This window comes from Choristoneura fumiferana, chromosome 4, assembly GCF_025370935.1.
Source record: "Choristoneura fumiferana chromosome 4, NRCan_CFum_1, whole genome shotgun sequence".
In the NCBI taxonomy this organism is placed as follows: domain Eukaryota; kingdom Metazoa; phylum Arthropoda; class Insecta; order Lepidoptera; family Tortricidae; genus Choristoneura; species Choristoneura fumiferana.
The window spans coordinates 3978799-3995505 of NC_133475.1; the positions used below are offsets into that span (position 1 = coordinate 3978799).

The window sequence follows — 16707 nt, forward strand, 5'->3', positions numbered from 1 at the left end:
TTTAACAGCTCGTGAAATATTACTGGCCATTATAAGTAAATAAATATCGGTTTTGCGTTTAACTGAGAAGTAAACATTACTCATTTCGATAACTATTTTAATTTACAAAATACACTGTGAATAAATTCATTCAGTGTTAATTTTTTACTGTGCAAAAAAATAGGCATAAGTCGTCATCGCTAGCCAAAAATATACATCGCTGGACCTATCTCATATAAAGCCACAGGACGGTCCTGCCCTGTCAGCATCTATTGGACTCTTGCAAACTTCACCAGGTCATCAGTTCACATTGTGTGTGTCGTGGATGCTCCTTGCGTCTTCTGAAATATGGTCACTACTGAAACACATACGGCCTCAACAGCCATCAGCTCTTCAAGAAAATTTTTTGGTCTATGTCGCTTACTTTAGTTCTGCATAGACAAAATACAAAAAGTACCTTGACGATGCATTTTTAAGACATGATAGGTGACATTTGGGAGCAATTTAAGGAGCAATATGTCATCTTGTAGAATTCTAAGGATTTTTGCTAAATAGGTAACAAATAAAAGACTGTGACCTATTAATATGATGGAAATTAGTGGAACTTTTCTCATTATACAGATTTATAGTAAGTAATTACCATAGAGCCTTGTAAACCAATGTGTTCATGAATGGCAGCGGAAAACGCCGCATGGATAGACTCACCACAAGGTGGATTGATGATCTGGTAAAGATCGTAGAAGCCGGATTGATAAGGGCGTTAACCAGTCATTGTGACGTTCTTTAGGGGAGACTTATAACCAGCAGTGGACATTTTTCGACAGATAAAGATAATGATAGCTATAAAGTAAACATTATACCAAGAACGTTATTCTCGTTACAGGAAAGGAATATAATCGTTAATCGCAGCCGAAGCACACCATCGACGGAAAACTTATTATTTGCGCACAAATGCCGCAATAAGGGTCGCAAACCGCAGGGTAGGCCGTAAATTTGTATTTTATCGCGCTGGCAGCAAAATAGTCATTTGCTGCCTCATCAATTTACGAGGTGCTGAAACACCCTGACCCTGAGAACTACATTGCCACGGACGACGTTTTATATTCAACCATCCGTGGTTCGTTTTTGTTCAATCGTTTAATAGTATACATTCTTAAGTTTTATTTTGGGACGTCAGGCATTGATTGCTCTGAGTTCTTTTTTAAGCCCCACTGTTGAGCAAATGCCTTTTTCTTTGACTTCCAACTCGTCCTATCGTCATTTATATCCGACAAGAGGCCGTATTGCCTAACGTTTCTGACGCTCGCGATCGCAATCAAATGACAGTTTTTGTATGCGAAATCTGGGAATGCGGAAGCTGGGACATACGTCTAGGTCATCCCCCGCAACTATAATCGACTCAAAATTTATTTACCAGTTTACCGCCCTAAAGTTTAATGTCAGTTGTACAGTCGAGAAAACTGAACTTATTAGAATGAAACCTTTTCGCGGTCCTTTTGATTGCGATTTCTTTAGCAGATGGCATTTGTAGCGAAAACGTTCCACTCTCGTGATTTAGATTAAACTCCTTACAATATTGATAGTACCCTACATTATTGCTTAGGCCTGAACGTTAGGCATGGGTGTGTAATGATCGTTATAACAACATTAGATATAATTTCCAAGGACAGGAGCTTCACTGAACTTTATTATAAAATAAACTTAACCTAACCTAACCCAAAGTACATCAAATCGAATTAATAGCAATTGAAATAAGTTTGGTTTTTAAGATAATTTGAACTATATCAAATGAAAATTATATCAAGTGTAGCATTATATCAAATGTTGTTATATCCTTCGAGCGGCACCCGTTAGGCATTGCTGACTGATCATTTGTATAAATAGAGGAGCTCGCGAGTCCGTTTAGTAGGAACATGCGAAGCCAGCAATAGATACTAATGATGAAAATTCATGGGTTTTCTTTTCGCCCTAAAATGTTAGAAATGTAGAGAAATCAAATTATATGCGACATCTAACACCGAACCAAACTAAATCAAACACAAAAAGTAAAAGATAATAAATGTACTTGAAGCGATCGTTTGGTATATGATATCCATAGAGAATTTGTATTAGGTATATTGCAATTTAAGACGTTTCCAATCCCTCCTTGCGCTGGAAACTAAATCAATAAGACGGAGTCGTGCCGCGAGCGTTTAGCTCCGCTTTCATGCTTCAAGAGCAAAGACAAAAAGTACTTCAAAGAGCTACTTTAGCTAGACTTAGGTGCGCTTTATTGTGATAAGTGTTAAGCTCGTTCCACGCGCCAGAACTAAAGCTAAGATACTTAAAAACGGGTCCATGACGTCACTCCTTAATAAATGGGTCCCACTAAAAACTATGCTGAGCGGGGCCTATACTATTCGGTGATGTTTCGAAATGTTTTCCCTCGCAGTATATTTTACCCTGTGTATCAAATATGTTTCAGGTGTGACGTCACACGCAACTATAACCGCCTACACGTCCATAATTTTTGTTTAACCCTTTGACCGCCACGGTCGGTAAAACACGACAGCTGAAAAAAGTGCCCTACTTAGTGGCCATGTCGGCATTTCGTGGCGCATATGGAACGATTTTCAGATATTTTGTTTTATCGGCTGTGGCCGACCGTGACGGTTAAAAGGTTAATTGTCAAAAGAAAAAATACGTGTCCGATTTTTTTAAACTAGCTGACGGGTTAATTATACCTGCATTTTTAGGAATTTTGGGCTATTAAATTGAAATTACAGCTTGCTTCACTATCCTGCCCCTGTATGGAACGAGCATTACAAAAATGTCGACCTAAAAACGAAAACAAACAAAATTAAATGAACTAGTGTGACTAAACTACGAACTCGAAAGCACTGTAATACAGTGCAATGATTTTATGTAAAATTTTGTCTTGCAGTTTCCTCCGGGTATATTGTATACTTTAGGTACTAGGTACCCGAAAGAAAATAGGAGCCACGGAGTTTCATTGGCAAAACGAAATACTAATAACACTACTTTATAACACTCTTTGTCTAAAAATGGTTTTATTGTAACAAAATAACACAAATACTTTTCATTCAATGAAATGTATTCAGATAAAAACGCAAACGTATCTTTGGTTTCAATTTGCTGATGAAACTCAAGTGGCCCTTATTTTATTTTGATATACCTATATGTTTTCTCTTTTCATCCGTATGAACGTATTCTTACGTATCTACTGCATGTCGCTGAGTCGACTGCAATAGAAAGAGCAACGTCCGTCCTGTGCGCCATTTAAACGCTCTACTTTCTCAAAACACTAATGACAGGAGATGACAACTTGCGCTTCTTCTTCTCTTTTAAAATATGGCTTTTCTGTCCTAATTAATAGGACTATTTCGCCATTGTCAAAGTAAACTCTATTTGAGAGGGACGTTTTTTCGTGATTGTAGTTTTGCAACTTGATAGTAAAATTCCAGAAACCACGTGGAGACAACTTGCGCATTAAAAATGTCAGACACGAGAGCAATATAGAATTTTGTGATCACTGTTTACTGTTAAGGTTAATCGCCGCGTAAAACACTATCAAAATTATACTTCAACTAGCCAAAGAAACAGAAATAGCAAAATTAGATATTGTATACATCCGCCATGTTCGAATGCTACAAATCGAATCCAACTTGCGCTTTCACTTGTGCCAAACAATTTGGCATCACATTGGTCACTGACATCTAGCCGTATACGTATTTCACATTGGCATGACTGTACTAACGAGATATATCAGTAGATGATTAAAGTATGTGTGATTATTGTGTGGTCATGCAGTGTGGAAATGGAGTACATCATTGTTTTAGTTGTCTCACAATTATGTTAAAAACCGTCCTGCCGTTTAGACTACAGAGAAGACCAAAGAGGCTCCTTGGGGCAATCGGGTAAAAAATGCCTAACCTAACCTCATCCCGACATGTAGTAAAAAGAAAAGCTTAAGGCAATTCCCGACATAAGTGCTTTATAATAGTAGGAATTATTTCAGCGCCCTGCTTACAAAACGTAGTTTTTAACTTCTCCGAAGACGTTTTCCTAGTTTATTCCATCACTACGTGTCTGTTTACTGTCGCGGTGTGAAAATGACAGGGCAACATAAATAAAGAATCAGTAGTGAAATATTGGACAGCTACAGTGATTTACAAGCTAAAAGAGAAGACTAAAAAAACCGTCAAAATACATTTTAACAACAAAACACTTATACCAGGAGTTGCGTTACCTTATTTTCATGCAATTTGTTGCTTTTCCCGTTTTGTGGGATTCATATTGAGTGTGAATTGAGTACATTCTTCAAAATAAATCAACGAAAGTAAAAAAAAATATAGTAAAAATAAAAGGTTATAGAATTTGAATAATTGTTTCCACTGTTGCTATTTCATTTACTCGCAATCTAACTAAAAAACAGAGTGTAAAACTCGAGCATTAAACCCATTTTCCCCTCGACGTATCGGGTGGCTATATGAACACCTCGAGTAAAATTACTCGTTTTATGTTCTTTTGTACAATCTACTATTGTGCGCCCGACCCTCTGGATGCGATAGCTCGACCTGTATCGATTTTCGCAATAGATACGCCATAAAGGTGTTTATTTTCATACAGAACATCAAACGGCATTCACATATGGCTGCTGATGCGTGCTTTGATCATCGAGTCACATCGCGTGATTGAGAGCTAGCGGGAAAAATGGGGCGATGTCGGAAACTTGGGGAATATTGGAAATGGACAACGGATGGCCAAGTGGTTAGAGAACCTGAGTACGAAGCTTGAGGTCTTGGGTTCGATTCTCGGCCGGGGCAGATTTGTATAAATAATACGAATTTAAATGATAACAAAATGGATAACTCACGTCTGAAATCGAGTTTAGCTCGACATGTTTCAGACGTGAGTTATCCGTTTTGTTATCTATCATTTAAAATACAAACATTGGAACATAGAACCTCCTCCTTTTTTGAAGTCGATTAAAAAGTCTCACGGTAGTTTCATGTTAAAAATAATACGAATGTTTGTTCTCGGGTCTTGGATGTTTAATATGTATTTAAGTATATATTTATCTATATAAGTATGTTTACCCGTTGCCTAGTGTCCATAGTACAAGCTTTGCTTGGTTTGGCATGGCACTAGGTCGATTGGTGTCAAGTGTCCCACTATATTTATTTATTTTTATTTTATTTATTTTTTGAGTCCGCTAAACTAGAAATGGGGTTGGACGAAGTATAACAAGTATAAATCGGTTAAAATGGTAAAAATATGTTTCACTTGTTAAGCCGATCTTTATTCATAAATTTTAGGGTTACGCACGCTAACGCATGATTTGAAAATAACTTCTTTTAAGATGATACCGGCAAGAAACTCAACGAGGTATTTGTGAGGTACTTTTTTCAAAACACCATACAATGTCTTATTTCATTGCAATTGGTTATAACATTAATTTGTCACTAACTTCGTCATCATCAGCCGGAAGACGTCCTGTGTTGAACAAAAGTCTCCCCTTTAAAACGCCATAATGAACGACAACTCCCCCCCTCCACTAACTTGTGGATGCAAGTTGCCCGCAGCTCTCTCGCGATGTGTCAGGCCACCTAGTGGGAGGCCTGCCAACGCTTCGTCAACCGATTCATATCCCCGTTCGTATCCCCACACGCTTATATTTTTCTTAGAAGTACCTACCTTGTAACTAAGGGACCCCCTCCCTCCCTGTATTATTATTATTCTTTTTTTTGTATTTTTTTCTTTAATTTTATACTGTACCTAGTTTTTAAGTATTTTATTTGTAATTATTTTATTTATTGAATCAGTCGTTACTTTGCGGAGGTCCATATCAATGAACTAAAAGAATTTCCTTGCTCACAACTAACTTGCTTGGAGTCTAACAACTGGTAGCATGGTGTACGGTTGTGTCACTCTGAAGATGAGCTCTGGTTGAGTTCGAAACGCCTCAGTGTAGTGTGGTGGTGGTGATGGATGGGTTTGTGTGATTTGTTTGGAGGTGGAGGAACTGCATGAACACGCATATTTTGCATAAGCTTAGCTATCGTAAGGTCGCGGGTGAGCAAGGAAATTCTTTTAGTTCATTGTAATTATTTTATTTTGAAAAAAAAAAACTTTCTGCCAAGTGCGCATTCTTCTTGGCAATGATGGTCTTTCCGAAAGCGCTGGTAGTTTAGAAAATGACGTGTAAAAGTGCCCATTGCGGCCTATTTAATAAATGATTTGAAGGGCTCTGCTAACACTGGATATTCATTAACTTAAATTAACTCTACCTAGCACTAGGCCATTTTTTATAAAGGCGCATTTTACGGCATGCTGTGTTCCTATTTCGTGAAATAAGAACGTCGGAATTCGATCACATGTCAAACAGCTCTACCTTCTGTTATTTATATTCTCGTTCCGTACACCTTTTAAAAAATATATAGCTCCTTTTTAATATTTCATAAGCTTTTTCTCGGTGAGAAATACGGGAATGCGACAGGGATGAATTGCTAGTCTCTTTGTAACGCTTTACTGTCTTAGATTACGTATCTTGGGGAGATAGTTAAATATTGAGTTTGAAGCTGAAGCTACGAAACCGATGTTCTTTCATCATCATCAGCTGGAAGAAGTCCACTGATGAACAAAGGTTCCTTAGAACGCAACGAACGACAACTCGCGACTTGCTTCCACGTTACCCGCAACTCCACCTAGTGGGAGGCCTGTTTAACATGTCATCTTCCGGTTCGTGGTCGCAGCTTGAAGACTTTTCTTCAGCAACGGTTATCTGTTCTTCGAGCGATGTGGCTAGCCCATCGCCACTTCAACGTGCATATATTCTTCGTGCTATGTCGGTGACGTTGCATCGTTCGCACATTTTCCTTCACCGTTTTAGCTTGCGATAAATTTCGAATGTAATTTCGCTCAACAAAAGCTCACGAGGTGTGAGCCCGGGTTTGAACCCACGTCTTCTTATAAACAGCATTGGTGTTTAATTCAGTAAAACACAATGAGAGGGCATCTAATGATTGACGATTCATCTAGTTGATGGTTAAAACTGATAGGTAATTGTTTCGACCATCTTACATAATCCATTTTGCCTCACTTAATATGTTATCTGTCTTGTATTGTAATTTTTGGTTTGTGATGGTGAATAAAAATTTATATTATTATTATTCTAAAACGCGTTCTTCAATTGAAGTTGCTATCCGGAAATCGGCTTCTACCGTCATCAGTAGCCAATATTGATCAGCTCTGACGGCTCCATTAGTTTCGCAAATTTATTTGTCTGTTATAATTTCCCACTAGTTCTATATTAATATCTAGGATTAGTTCTAATTTAACTACTTATTTGAATTTTTGGAAGATAAGTTCTACTCAATGAAAACATATAGTTTTCATGTACTTAACAAAATACAGTCGCCAGCACCAATATCTGACAAATACTGAAGCTACCGAAAATCTGCCAACTGAGAGTGCCTCTTCAACTTCAAAATTCAAATTCAAATCATTTATATAGTAAATAGGCCGCAATGAGCACTTTTACACGTCATTTTTTAAACTACCAGCGCTTTCGTAAAGACCATCATTGCCAAGAAGAATGCGCCGCAAGAAACTTGGCAGAAAGTAATTTTTTCATAATAATATAATTACATTGACGGAATCATTGATAGTGTCGATGGAAGGTATTTAAGAAAAATATTTTAAGAAGTACAAAGTTCCATCAATTAAACTACTAATGGGGACTAGTGGGAGTAGCTCAATCTCTACACCAGAATTAACCTTGTTACTGTAATCTTCGAGTGACCGTTTTATTTTTCTAAGCCTTTCAGTCTTTGTCAATGTTCCAGTCGAATTTATCGTACACGTTCCGTGCCGTCATTAGGGAACTAGGGCATAAGAATGTGCTTATTTTTTACATAAAACTATGCTTAATTGTACCGCAGTGTAATTAAACTAGGCAGCGTACTCTAATGAACCGTTTTAATATACAAGCAAGGGTGAACAACCATAGTTTGCGGATATAAAAGGATCTATGAGGCACTTAACATTTTTCGGCCACATTTCCCAAAAACTATCCCGCGTGAAGCCGGGGCGCGTTGCTAATATATACTCGCTCTATATTCTGTGAAAAAATACCTAACTGATGGTGATCAACGCATTTAAATCCGTAGCTTAATTTAAAAGCTCTATAAGCGTACAGATAGCGGTTGGCGGGAAGACTTAATTTTACACTATGTTGTATTTTGTTCTTTTTTTACTTTCGATCGTACGTAACTTACAGTATATAAATAACAGATACACTTTGTCATTGCTTTGGCTGACCTTAGCATTTCGTCTATAATGCAGCTGTTAGTTACGACGTCACTTGGTAGTCTGACCGCTTCTACGTATACTTGGGTATGGCTCACGAGCGTTTTGCCCGCCCGTTCCAGTGTGTTATGAATATTGATGCATACGATGACTATTTGCGTCAACTTCTGATACAAGTAGTTTCTCTTTTAAGTGAAGTATTTATCCTTATATTAGTAGAAACGGGCCATCGTTTGTATGCATCAATATTCATAACACACTGGAACGGGCGGGCTAAACGCTCGTGAGCCTTATGTAGGGTACACCTGTAAATCGATTAAAGGTTACGTGTTAGAAATTGAAAATACAAACTGAAATATAGATGCACAGAAAAACCAGAAAAATAAGACCAGCACTGGGAATCGAACCCAGGTCCTCGGTATTCCGTACCGCGTGCTATACCGCTACATCACTGATGGTCAACGGTACCGACACGAATTTCCCCTATGCACCTCATATCTCAGCTTGTTTGTTTCTTATTTAGCCACTTAAGCAGTGACGCTAGCGACATCTGTACCGTAGCCCTCATCGAGAAACTTTTTCGGCACTCCATTGGAACTAACCGCTCACCCGGACAAGAGATGTCGTTACTAAGCAATCAAATTAAGATTGGTTTTTTGGAATCTTTTTGTATTTTTTATTTCAATTTCAATATTTAGGTTTTACGGGATGACCGTAAAAGTAAAAATTTGGAATTGAAATAAAAAAATACAAAAAGATTCCAAAAAAACAATCTTAGTTACGTGTTAGCTTTTCTTTAGTTTCACCTGTCATTTGTGTTTTAGTTAGCTGTATCAAATCTCGCGAGTTGAATTTGACCCACTTTTAGGCGTAGAATTCACTTGAAATTTGGTAAACAAATAAGTATTTAATTGGAGTAAATGTATGTAGGTACACAAGGTAAATATGTACAACAAAGAAGACTTATTACATGATTATAATTAATATAAAAACTAAACTAGAACCATTGGCGTACTCGTATCTAGGGTTATTTTTCAAGGGGAGGCCTGGCCTGGATTTTTGTGTGAAGATATCAGTACCTATTGCTATTATAGAAATTTTAATTGGAAATCCAGCATCCTGGGGTGGACACGCCTACCCGGGTCCCCCCTCTATGTACGCCTATGACTAGAACGAACAGTATGACTTTTGCTATGCCAAAAGGGATATTCTCAGCGTAGGCTTAGGTTAGGGTTAGGGGTTAGGGCTTCCATAGGACATCTTGACTGAAACAGCACTGATTTTCAGTACACCATCTCGATGAATGGCGGAACTGTGCGTTTCCTTCGGCATTTCCAAATTCAAATCATTTATTCTGTAAGTAGGCCGCAATGGGCTCTTTTACACGTCTTTTTTTAAACTACCTACCATTGAAAATGTGGAATCAACTTCCGTCAGCAGTGGCCGGCAACGGACCAATGAGTCCTTGAGTAGTTGATACTCATGAATGATTGTGATCATTTCCTATCAAATGACCCGCTTGCTCGTTTGCCTCCCTCTTATAAATAAATCAAGTAAATAAATAAAATTAACTTCCTTAATACATCCCCGTTGTAAATCGACAGTTCCTAATGTTCAAGTTGTTGCTGTTTATTTTGGAGGAAACTGCGGGGTTAAGATAGCCGGAGGAGCTGAAGAGAAGACGCTAGGTCCTTGCTTTTGTTTATTTTCATTTTATTTGAGGTGCTTTATAAGAGATGAGGGCATGCAGCTGGTAAATATCCGTTCTAGACGACAGGGAAAGGACAACCCAGTAGGTGCCGGACTCTCACCTGCTCAACGTCCCCAAGTTTTCATTTTGAATGAATGAATGAATATTTATTCACAGAACATAATATGGTACATATAAATAAGGTAGGTACAGTATTATTAGCGATCCGTAATATGTTCGGCCATCAGGCATGTGAAAATTAGTCTACAAAGGAATTAACCCTTGAATTTACAAGATATGATATAAAAAAACAGTTGATTAAAGTCAAAATAGGTAGCATAGAATTGCCGTCATCATTTAAATTTAACAACAACCATACATGTCAAGTATATTTAAAATACAATTGGGTAGAACTTAATTTTAATTGTTATTATATTTTTATCATTATACTCGTAATTGCAATAAATTTCTAAGTTTTATGTATTTAAAAGTCAGATCAAAATTTATAGCTAAAAAATTCATCAATGCTGTAAAAGCAGGCATTACATAAGAATTTCTACAGTTTTTCCATAAATTCGGTATTGGATAGTATTTTCCATGTAGCAGGAATTTTATTATAAATTTTAATACACATATATAGTATGCACTTTTTTTCCTTAGAGTCAATCTATGTTTGGGTAGTTTGTTGTTATTTAGGTAGTTCTAAGTATAAGAAATTACCAAGTTATTTTCAATTTATTTCATATGCACATCGGAATGTGTCACGTCTCGTCGAGGACTAGAATGAGCATTCCATACATGTTATTAAATCCTGGCAAGGACGCCGCCGGCGCGGCACCAGCCTCCCGTAATTGGATGCCTATAACTGGATTAGCCTTCGACCACCGCCCTGTAATCTAATAACCGAGCGCGAACGTTGGAGATGAACGGTTTTCAAAGACTTCTGATAGCAGTCTTTAAACAAATTCATAATATTTCAGTAGACGGTAGACGGTTTCGGTTTTTTATACTACGTCGGTGGAAAACAGGCATGCGGCCCGCCTGATGTTAAGCAATTACCGCCGCCTAGGTACGCTTGCAACACCCGAAGTATCACTCGCGGGTTGCCGACCCTGCATTAACCTTTTGGTTTGCAGGTGGTAGGACCTTGTGCAAGGTCCGCCCGGATTGCTACCACCATCTTGCTCGCTAATCCTGCCGTGAAGCTGCAGTGCTTGCACTGTTGTATTTCGGCGTGGAGAGTAAGACAGCCGGTGAAATTACTGGCACTTGAGGTATCCCATCTTAGGCCTCTATGTTGGCAACGCATCTGCAATACCCCTGGTGTTTATGGGCGGTTGTGATCTCTTACCATCAGGAGACCCACTTGCTCGTTTGCCATCCAATAGAATATAAAAAAGGGGATGGGTTAGTTCGACTGAATACGTCTTTTAATGTTTTTCGGAATTTTTGCAGGGACTTCATCTTGAATCTAAAATTCCGATGGCAAACTAAAGGCAAAGGCAAATATTTCAGATTAATTTTAGGATACTCGTATCTAATTATAGGTATTACTTTAGTTTTAAGGGTAAGTTGATGCGGTACCTACCTAGCCGAAAAAAAGGTCCTTTAATTAATAAACAAACAAATAATATAATACAATAATTATTAACAGAAATAAATAAAAATAGAACTAAAACGAACTTACTCTAATCCTAAAAATCTATATTTACAAATATCACCCAAGTCTGCTATTGGGCAGGGTGCCCATAAGCCTGGCTGCGTTTCCTCGTTGTATGGCAATGCCAATACGTTGACCGAGGAAAGAGCCAGCCCTATGGTCACCAGTGGAACGGGCAAGCTTCTTTTTTTTAAATTTAAAGAGAGTTTTTGCTTCGGGACCCCACGGACCAAGCGTTACAACAGCAAAAGCCGCAAATATGAAATGCCAGATTTTCATATTTACAGCACTTTGCTGTTTCGGCCGTTGCAGCCGCCGCACCAGCCTTCAATGATGTCCTAGCCGTAAGCTTAGGTCATACTATGTCTTTAGCACCCTAAGCAATCTTTGGCAACTTTGTTTCCAAAGTTTATTTACATGTATATATCGTTCCCGTACCTATTAGAAATCTTCAAGCTTTAGAACTCTGTGCGAGCAATTTAAATTGAAATGGTAATAATGTGCTCACTCGTGTGTAAAGTTTTTAATATTTCTAGATTAATAACTATTACGCCATTGGTATTTTGTCGACAAAAAATTGTATTGAAATCATTCGGTTGAAAATGCGACCTGTAGATATGAAAACAGCAGGCCATCCACTGGACAGACATAAGAAAGCATTTTTTCCCGCAGCTGGAATGGAGATATGCGAAGGCACTCGCTTAATCAAAAAGAAATTTGTATCTTGTTTGCGTGCATGTATTGATTGCTTTTGCAGTATCTGCCTCTGCCACATACTGAAGCAATCAGACAAGTCATAAAATCTAAATCTTCTCAAGCATCAGAAATGCTGAATCATGAGAACATGTGCAACGTGAAAAATGACTCGGCAGTTTAATTCATAAGACGAAGTTACCAATTGCTCATTAGTTAAGTAGTTGCCGAGTTGGCACACTTCCGATACGAACTTCGCTAATGGCAGAACCTAGACGTCCCAATGCTTAAATTGTCGCGGAAATTTGTTAACTTTCGCTAAGTAAATAAGCGTTCGTGCTCAAGTATTAAGCTGCGTAATTAGTCAGGGATGTTTACTGTTACTTGATATATTGATACCAATGAGTGTTCGTAAGGCTGAACAAATGAGCCGGTGTCTAGGGTTGCCAGACATCCGCATTCGTCGGTGTTTTGGAATTAAGGCCTTTTCGTCCGGAATTTGTCCAAATTTTAACTTTTTTTTTGTATTGTAGACAAACTAACCCAATATACCTAAGCAGTTGTGGAAGTCGTTGGTGCGTTGCAGACATTTTTAGTAACCTAATCTAACCTTATTAACTTAGAAAACTTTAAGCTTTAAGATGAACGAAATTTTTTGTTGGGAAACCTGCACACAGCTGCGAAGATGTTCAGTTGTATGTCAAGTTCCCGACACGCACTGAGTCAAAAAGGAACTACTTAAGACCCAAACCCTCTTATTCATCTCCTCAGTGCAACCCAAAGCAAAAGCCAAGTATGAATCTAGCGCTAAAATCTGCATGCATATTCTACTATTAGATCATCGTGTCAATTCCAATCATACTGAGTAAGCATCTTGACTCATAATTCAATTATTACAGACACGTCTTTGAATATTAAGTAGGCGTGCACTCTGCAAATAAAGAGTGATGCTCGCGGCAATCAAGGCATTAAGATCCATACAAATGGACTGAATTTGCATGAATGGATGTATGATAATAGAGACGTGGTTTACATCCCAACTTTGTAATAAATAATATCTTGAGAAGCTGTCATTTACTGTGTAGCAACTGGTAGCCATATCTAGTGAGCAAATATAGAAACACCAGCATCCTGCATAGCACCATCGAAGTTTCTCAACTCGGACGCATATTACCTAAACTTCGGGTCGGACGCCTTCGGTCCCCAGGCATACCAGATGGTAGGTATATGGTACAGTCACCATCACCAATATCTGACACAACAAGCGTGCATAAGTATCTGATACGACTCTATTTTTAGGGCCGGAAGGACTTGTCAGATATTTTTGCACGCTCCGCTGTGACAGATATTAATGCTGGTGACTGTATGATATGGGATAGATGGTATTGGTGCATGGCAGATGCCTGGAGGAGGGAGATCTCTATTGTACCTATATAGAAGCTCACCTCATGTCTTCTAGAAGGCACTACCTCTACTACTAGAGACAATAAATAATACTAAGAGAAATATAAAAATCATAATTGCAGAGTGCAAATCCGCGTAAATAGCATTGGATAATTCCGCATATCTGACAAATTTAACCAATTTCTAACTGTTAGTTCAAATTCGCAGCAAGTACAGTCAACAAGCAGAACAGTCTGAAAAAAAGGTTGATTTGAAAATGATTTTTGTGATTAAATTTCATTTACTTATTTATATAATGTTCATAAGTAATTTCTACAAATGTAATCCTATTTGTATATATTTTTAAAATCGTTACTAGGTATAATTATAATTAATGTATTTTAGCATTTGAAGTCGTGATATTTTTTTAAGAAAAAAACTTCACTTTTCCAGGTAGTGTTGGTGTTCATCCTGAGTATAGCATCGCTGATCATCTACTTCATTGACGCGTCCAGGTAATACTCCTTCCCATAATCATTAAAAAAATACTTTTCAACACATGTGCTAAGATAAAAATACGTGTTTATACAAGGTGCTAACATTGGTACTTCACCAATATTTTAAGAGACGTGAGATCAAAACAATCAACTTTAAATAAAAATTAATAAAACTTTTTATACGATATTTTTTATTTAATTCATATATATAAAATAAATAAATTATCATTCCGCCCAAACATAATCAGCCTGTGCATTTGAGTGACAAGATATTTAACACTTTTTATCAAGTGTACCGTCGTTTGTCATAAGCGACAACGATTGGCGGGAAAATTATGTGACTTTGACGTTTATGTATCTCAAATGTATCTAAGTGAAGTGGCCAGTTACTCGTGACAGTCAAGACAGTCAAGGAAGTTTTAATCACTGACTATTAATTATCTCATTAACAAGGTGCTTTTACGTAGTAAAGTCGATTCTCTAATTATCTCCAAAAAGTAACATAAACTTTTACATATTTTATACTTTAGTCTACTCCTAGAGACGAGTACTATCAGCTGTAAAAACATTGGTACCCAATTTGTTAGCACCTTATATAGCTGATAAGAGTGCGCGAAGTTGGATTTTTTTCACACTAGTGCTTTTTGCTTTACAAATTTTATCAAATTTATTTGCATCTTCAGCCTCGTGTGCATAAGGCTTAAGTCAAGGGGTTTCTAGTTAATATTATGTATGATCAGTATTGATTTTCTCGGCTTTGTTATTTATTGGTGTAAAAATAAAATAATAACATAAGAAACAAACCATTATAGTCTAATATAATTTAATACTTATTAAATCTTTTTAATTACATGACTGTAAATATCTACCCCGAAATTTTTAAATGCGAAAGTACCATTTACTGTTTAATTGTTATTTTTTTACAAAGGTGTTGAAAAACATCATGCGATGCTAGTGCGAAACGATCATTCCCAACTAGTGCAATAATTAGGCCGGGCTCGTGCTCGAAATTTAACACATTGGGAATGGCACATATCGCACTTGCATTACAAACTACTATTACATTGCTGCTGCATTATTAATTTGTAATAATCTTGTGATAATGCTGATAAAGGAATACGTGAGTTAAATAAATGTGACCCAAATTGTTTGCTGATAGTTTATATGTTGGCTTTTTGTCACCATCGGCTGATACTGTTTTGCTATGTCAAAAAAAACAACCGAATCTGTGACCGAATTAATAATCTCCTCCTTCCTATTTTATGAGATTTGTTGGGTCATTTTCCCAAAATCGTTATTTCCTAGCAGCAAAATTTCCATTCGCTTTTTTTCCCATTTTTTTTTCTAAATATGGTTTTTTTACTGAAGCTCTTATTTTCACAGTCGAGTTTTTCCCAATTTTAATCGACACAGAAACGGTATCAACGGCGCTCCGCTAACGCGGATCTCCTGCTATTTGTGTGGTTTTGGCCCTTCGGGCCGATGCAAACTTAACACATGACATATCACAAACCTATCTATGTTCCTGTGTCGATTAAAATTGGGAAAAAACGAAATTGTTAAAATAAGATTCGTAAAAAAGCATATTGGGAAAAAAGCATTCGTGAAAAATACGAACGAAAATTTTGCTAGTAGGAAATAACGAATTTGGGAAAATGTTCGAATCAAACGTCTTCATAGAATTTAGTACCTAGTATAACGTAATAATCCACGCGTAAATTATAAGCAATCTAATCTTCTCAAAATAAAGTACAAATTGACCCTTTAGACAACCCCACATAGATAGACAATTCCAGTGAATATGAAATATGAAACATTGATGAATACCTACAAGCGAATGCGTCGCACAACATAGTGGGTCGCGTCGCAACGATTGACCATGAAGGAAGTTCGTAGAGCTTGTCTAATTTAAAATGACGGGTGGGCACTCAACTAAATCAGTTCATTACGACTAGTTAGACAGCAAAACTAACAGTTAATCGCCAGAGTCCAACGGGAAGCTCTCCCTGTTAGGCTGACACGGTTATTGTAAGATTATGCTGTCTAAGTAGTCATAATGAACTGATTTTGTTGAGTGAGGCGCGCGTCATTTTAAGTTAGAAAAGCTCTACGATTAAAATTTTGAACAACATTTTGGCATAGCAAGATAGTAGAGTACCTTAGCAGTTGGCTTAACCCGTTGGCGTCAAACTGTGTGTCTGTCTATCCGTGCTCGGCCTACCCTAATATTGACTTCACATTTGCAGTGAGGAGGTGGAGCGGTGTCAGAAATGGAGCGACAATATTACTCAGCAGATCGACCTTGCCTTTAACATATTTTTTATGGTCTACTTTTTTATACGAGTAAGTAAAGTTTATACCTTGTATTGTAGTATTACCGGGTGGGCCCTATAGATGGGTCATGTGTAACTGTGAAACTATAAGACATATAGAACGATCTGGAACATGTCGTCGATTTTATAGACGAGAGAAACTGCAATCATAGATTTAAAAAA

At 37.5% G+C, this 16707-nt stretch overlaps 1 protein-coding gene across 7 annotated transcripts in view; it reads left to right on the top strand.

The window, feature by feature from the left end:
- The window catches only part of slo (calcium-activated potassium channel slo), a 110545-nt gene that overhangs the window by 45489 nt on the left and 48349 nt on the right, over positions 1 to 16707 (top strand). For 6 of the 7 annotated variants that reach the window (XM_074086601.1, XM_074086607.1, XM_074086606.1 and 3 more), the window contains exons 2-3: positions 14169 to 14230; positions 16459 to 16555. In XM_074086601.1, coding sequence (XP_073942702.1) covers positions 14169 to 14230; positions 16459 to 16555 — 159 coding nt within the window. The remainder of the gene's footprint in view (positions 1 to 14168; positions 14231 to 16458; positions 16556 to 16707) is intronic. The other variant, XM_074086605.1, reaches the window with a different exon arrangement.